Source organism: Lolium perenne, chromosome 2 (genome assembly GCF_019359855.2).
Source record: "Lolium perenne isolate Kyuss_39 chromosome 2, Kyuss_2.0, whole genome shotgun sequence".
In the NCBI taxonomy this organism is placed as follows: Eukaryota; Viridiplantae; Streptophyta; class Magnoliopsida; order Poales; family Poaceae; genus Lolium; species Lolium perenne.
The window spans coordinates 12269529-12275238 of NC_067245.2; the positions used below are offsets into that span (position 1 = coordinate 12269529).

Genomic DNA, 5710 nt, shown 5'->3' on the forward strand with positions numbered 1-5710 from the left:
CGTTAGAAAGTCTACGGACTATAAATATGTATCTAGGGTTATTGAGAAAAACAACAATCACGTTCACAACAAACCAATCTAGGCGCATCGCCAACCCCTTGTTTCGAGGGTTTCTTCCGGGTAAGCATCATGCTGCCTAGATCGCATCTTGCGATCTAGACAGTATACGTTTATTCGTTGTTCATGCATTGCTCGTGCTGAAGCCTTGTTGATGGCGAGCAACATAGTTATCGTAGATGTGTTAGGGTTAGCATTGCTTTACCACGATATATGCTTTGCTCCATGCTATCCCTAGACATCTAGCCACCCTTGCGCCGATCTGAGGTGCAAGGGTGGCACCTTGCTTGATCCGTGTTTAGTAGATCCGATCTGTTATGATTGCTCCTTGTTCTTCAAGGATTAGTTTAATATCTGCATAGTTAGGCCTTGCAAACGGGTTGAAGGATCCAGTAGCACGTAGGGTGTAGTTTGCTAGCCCTAGATAAGATGTTCCGGGAATCAACTCCATGTTGGTTTTTAGGCCTTATCTAGGGCTGGTTTATTATCATCTTGCGTGGCTGCCAGGCTCAATCACGTGTAGGATGTTCCGATTATGCGGTGAAAACCCTAGATCGTCGTAGGTCGTTTTAGCTCTATATTGATCAAGCAGGACCACCATGTGATCGTAAACCTCATACGAGTCATGGGTGGATCGGCTCCTTGAGCCGATTCACAGGACAACCTGAGAGCCGATCGAGGCTCGTATTTAATGTTTACGTGTATGTCATGCAGGAAACTAAGCGAAGCAGATCATCACCTTCCTGACCAGGTATAGGTCAGGTGGCACGCCCTTGCACCAGCATCGGGACGTGCGTGCCGGAGCTTTGCGGGCCGTCGCTCGAGGGACCAGGGCCAGCCGCAGTTCTGGGAGCCTCCCGGCTCTACGTGTTGCCCGTCGCTACTCGCCGGTGGGTTTCGGATGCCAACACAAGTTTTAGAGACAAAGTTAGCCAAGACAAAAATTGTGAAAACAAAAAAAAGTTCAGTTAGCGAAGAATTGTGTGGTTAGATTCATATCATATGATATATTCTTCCATGCTTTTAGTTACGAGGATGAAAATTAAGCTCAAACACAACAGTTGGAAAACAAAAACTGGTGCTAGAGAACTAACAAGAGGGATCCCAAACGATTAAAAACAGCTTGGCTCCAAACGAGAAAATCATGCAAAACAAAAAATCGTGCGGTACATGAAACCCACATATAAAACCATGTGTTGTGGTGGGGCTCCCCTAGTGACGCACTCCACACACGTGTTGACGCACACTAGACACGGGATGCACAAGGTTGCACCTCTTGCAAGTACATGAAAAGACAAATGGCGCCATCCTAAGGGTGCGTGCACTTTAATTATCTTGTCTTTTCTTAGTTATTGATGTTATATATGCATGATTGTGGTGTTATAAACATCAAAACTATGGTGCGAAATATGGAGACCGACATTTCAGGCCGGAGTAGGTTATATATATGTTATCTGATCTAAATGATGCGCTTGTGACGAGAGAAGAATGAGCTAGATTAGCGTGAATTCATCATGAAATAAGCGGGGCAGCAGAATTCCCATCAAATTATAAAGAATACAGATTTTAGAGCAAAAGATTATCCAACAGAAAATCATCATTTCGACGAGTTTGCCAAAAAGAAAAACAATTCGATGAGTTTGTATTTCTGCCGCTGGGTGCTCTAAATTTTAGTTACTCACTCTCAATAGGAAATGACGAGGGAACGACAAAAAAAACCCTTCTCCAGCTAACATGGAGTCGAAGCTAGCAAAGCTGGGACTGGGGCACAAAGCTCATGATTGACAAATACATGGTACTTGCCCCCTTCCCTTAGGAAATATATCACCGACATACTGTATATCTTAACTTTAGTTACACATGACCGATTGATCGATCAGCATATACAAAACCGCACGTGGTTCTTCTAGGAGAACTGTTTGGACGTCTCGAAGGTCTGGCCGAATCCCCACCCTGCCGGGGCGACGTTGGGGAAGACGAGCGTTTGGCCGTCGGTGCTGGTGACCTTGAAGGAGAGGCCCTGGCCGGTGAGCAGCGCGTTGGACTGCCAGTTGACCCCCCAATTCCTGGACATGGCCATCCACCCGGTCCTGGAGCCCTTGATGGAGACGGCCTGCACGGAGCCGCAACCGGCGACGTTGGTGACGAGCACGAGCTCGAAGTAGTCGTGGCCGGTGACGGTGAACCTGACGCCGCCTTTCTTGACGCAGGGCACCCGCTGGTAGAGGACCGGGACGATGCCGCCGCGGTAGATGCCGATGTTGAGCCAGGCGGGCTCGGCCATGTCGAAGTGCTGCCGCGGCGGGTTGCACCAGCCGCCGTCGTCGTTGGGCAGCGCGTAGTTGGGCGGGCAGAGGTTGGTGGCGGTGATGGTGACGGACTTGCCGCGGAGGCAGAATCGCGGGTCCGCCGCGTAGTCGCAGGCGATCCGGTAGCACTGCCCGCAGGAGGCGCCGTCGTTGAACAGCGCCGTGCTCAGCGCCGCCGTGTTCGCGCCGTACCCCGTCGAGTAGAGGTTGCCGTACCCGCACGCCCCACCTGCATATTGAACATAGACGGACGGAATACCATGATGGAATGAAGTGTTGGTGATGAAAGAAGATATGAGTAACATTTCCGTACCCATCGTCCCTGAGGCGTCACTGCCGCCGTAGAAGGTCGCGAATGCTCTGGTCACGCCGGAGGACGTGAAGCAGGAAGCCTTGTTCCAGGGGAGGCATGTGGCAACTGCAAACAACGCAAGCAAACGAGCAGATGATGTGTCCATGTTTGAGTGAGTGAAATAAGCAAGTTGAAAGGTAATGGCCAGAGATGAGAAGCAGAGCAGCTTAAGTAGGCATGCGTCCGGCGAAGCTCCACCGGAGCTGGCATGCCGTGATTGGACCAGAGAGGCACCGTGCAAGCATGTGGGTGTGCATGGGATATAGATGCTGCAGGTGCGCGCGCTTTCGGGAGCTGACAGAGACACCATCACACGAGCTTCCATCGTTAAATGGTGGCGATATTATTGGTCCTCCAGATCGATGCATGGAGCCTCGTGGGAGATTCTATCGGGAGAGAGCTAGCCCATGTTCGGGTCAATAAACTGCTGGCGGGCGTCGGTGACCTATGTCGGGGTCGAGGCGCGAGCTAGATGCAGGGTTTAATTCCCCATCTGTCGGCGCCACTCCCGGCGTAGATCTAGGCTTCTTCACTGTACTCTTCGCCTGTGCATGCACATCGAAATTCGGCGCCTCGTTTGGCCGTGGCGCTCAGGGAAAAAGTGCCCCCTTGGATTTGTACTTGATTAACGACAGGGTCTCGAATCAATGGTGGACCGAGCAACTTAGAGCATCTTCAGCCCGCGTCCCCCAAAGCGTCCTTTAAACCGTGCCGGATTGAATGTTTGGGTGACGTGTTTTATTCGTGCCGCCTTTGGGGGACGTCGCTCTCCAGCCGCGTCCCCCAAACGTCGCCCCCAATCAGAAATTCAAATTGTTGCATTCAAAAGAGATCGTTCCCGCCGAATCGTCGCGATCAGAGTAGCGGCGATCAAAGTACTAGGCGCGCGATCATATTACAGACCATAGTGCATGCTAAATTAGAAGAAGCGGTTGGTCGAGGCGACGTATCCTGAGTCGACGCAGACCCGTCGATCACGATGACCTCGTCGCGATCTGCCTGGTGCTGTGCATGCTCCATCTGCTCCGCCGCCGTCGCGTAGGCCGACGATGGTGTAGCAGTCGAAGACGCGTCAGCCGGCTCTTGCGCCGCGGTTGCTGCCACTGCCGCTACCGCTTCCTGGGCCGCTGCGTCGGCCGCCGCCATTTTGGCTTCGATGTCGTCGAGGATCTGACCTTTGAAGAAGTTGTGCGCCGCCCGCGTCCGGGGAGAGATTCCCTCTGTCGACGCTCTCAGCAGGGACATGTCGTCCCTGCGTTTCTTGAGCTCCAACTTCTCCTCTTGCCTCTTGAGCAGCTCCGCCCACCTTTCGTCGTTCTTTTTGTCGCGGGAGAGAAAGGTCGAGGAGACGTCCGCGAGGCATTTCGTGATCGATGCATGCGTCTTCTCACACGACGCTGCGTCGGCCAAGGCGGCCTTGACAGCCTTGTTGCCGGTAGGACGCCCTGCCGACATTGCCAGCGGCGCGTCCAGATCAATGGCGTCCTTCCCCTTGGACAGCGACAGGCGCGTCAACCGCCATTTCTCGTTCCCTTTGAGCTTGGTATAGCAATGCATCAGCGCGAACGACTGATGACCCACAAGTATAGGGGGTGTATCGTAGTATTTTCGATAAGTAAGAATGTCGATCCCAACGAGGAGCAGAAGGTGTTGACAAGCAGTTTCGATGAAGGATTCACTGTAAATGCTCACAGACAAGTATTCAGGGGGTTTTGATGTAGCAGTTGAATAAAGTACGAGTGAGTAAAGTGCGAGAGTAACAATTGCAGCGAGTGGCCCAATCCTTTTTAGCACAAAGGACAAGCCGGTTTGTTTACTTATAATGACCAAACGTTCTTGAGGACACACGGGATTTTAGTCTAGTGCTTTCGCTACATATGGCTAATTAATCTTCATTGTTTTGATAAGTGTTGTGTGGGTGAACCTATGCTAATGTACCGCCCTTCCTAGGACTAATACATACTTGTGATTATACCCCTTGCAAGCATCCGCAACTACAAGAAAGTAATTAAGATAAATCTAACCACAGCCTTAAACTCTGAGATCCTGCTATCCCTCCTGCACCGATATACCAACGGGGGTTCAGGTTTCTGTCACTCCGGCAACCCCGCAATTGGCAAACGAATACAAGATGCATTCCCCTAGGCCCATAAAGGTGAAGTGGCATGTAGTCGACATTCACATGACACCACTAGAAGAATAACACCACAACTTAAATATCATAACATTGAATATTACTCAACCATACTTCACTACTAACATTTAGACTTCACCCATGTCCTCAAGAACTAAACGAACTACTCACGAGACATCATATGGAACATGATCAGAGGTGATATGATGGTGAATAACAATCTGAACATAAACCTTGGTTCAACGGTTTCACTCAATAGCATCAATAACAAGTAGAAATCAACACCGGGAGAGTTTCCCCTATCAAACAATCAAGATCAAACCCAAATTGTTACAACGGGGACGATGTGCAGCGGTGGAGACGGCGGTGATGATGATGGAGATGATGATGATGGTGATGGAGATGATCTCCAGCTCGATGACGGTGACGATGGCGTCGATTTCCCCCTCCGGGAGGGAATTTCCCCGGCGGATCTCAGCCTGCCGGAGAGCTCTTTTCTCTCTGGTGTTCTCCGCCCCGCAGAGGCGGCTGTGACTCTTCGCGACTGTCCCCCCGGAGCTTAGGTTTTCGGGATGAAGAAATACGCGAAGGAGAGGAGGCCAGAGGGGGCTGTGGGCCCCCTCCCCACAAGGCGGCGCGGCCAGGCCTTGGCCCGCGCCGGCCTGTGAGGTGGGCCCACGGCGGCCCTCCTCAGCTCCCCCTTCTGGCTCCCTTCGTCTTCTGGAAAAATAGGATTTTTCATATAAATTCCGTCAATTGTTGATCTTCCGAAATATTGCATTCTGACGGCGCTTTTTCCAGCAGAATCCTGACTCCGGTGCGCGATCCTCCAATCATCATGAAACATGCAAAATAGAT

General features: G+C 51.3%; 1 protein-coding gene across 1 annotated transcript; it reads right to left on the reverse strand.

Moving 5' to 3' along the window:
• Positions 1-1667: 1667 nt before the first annotated feature.
• LOC127331179 (expansin-A1) lies at positions 1668-2994 on the reverse strand. The gene is made up of 2 exons (XM_051357242.2): positions 2680-2994; positions 1668-2595 (listed from the first exon to the last, which is right to left on the reverse strand). Exons 1-2 carry the CDS (start codon positions 2822-2824, stop codon positions 1964-1966), a joined length of 777 nt encoding a protein of 258 aa, XP_051213202.1. The 5' UTR covers positions 2825-2994; the 3' UTR covers positions 1668-1963.
• Between the last annotated feature and the right edge of the window lie 2716 nt (positions 2995-5710).

Excerpts from the sequence above, each read along its gene's own strand:
- LOC127331179 (XM_051357242.2), bottom strand. The coding sequence starts at position 2,824 with ATGGACACATCATCTGCTCGTTTGCTTGCGTTGTTTGCAGTTGCCACA. Across the intron at positions 2,596-2,679 it reads TGACGCCTCAGGGACGATGG|GTGGGGCGTGCGGGTACGGC; the intron begins GTACGGAAATGT and ends TTCAATATGCAG.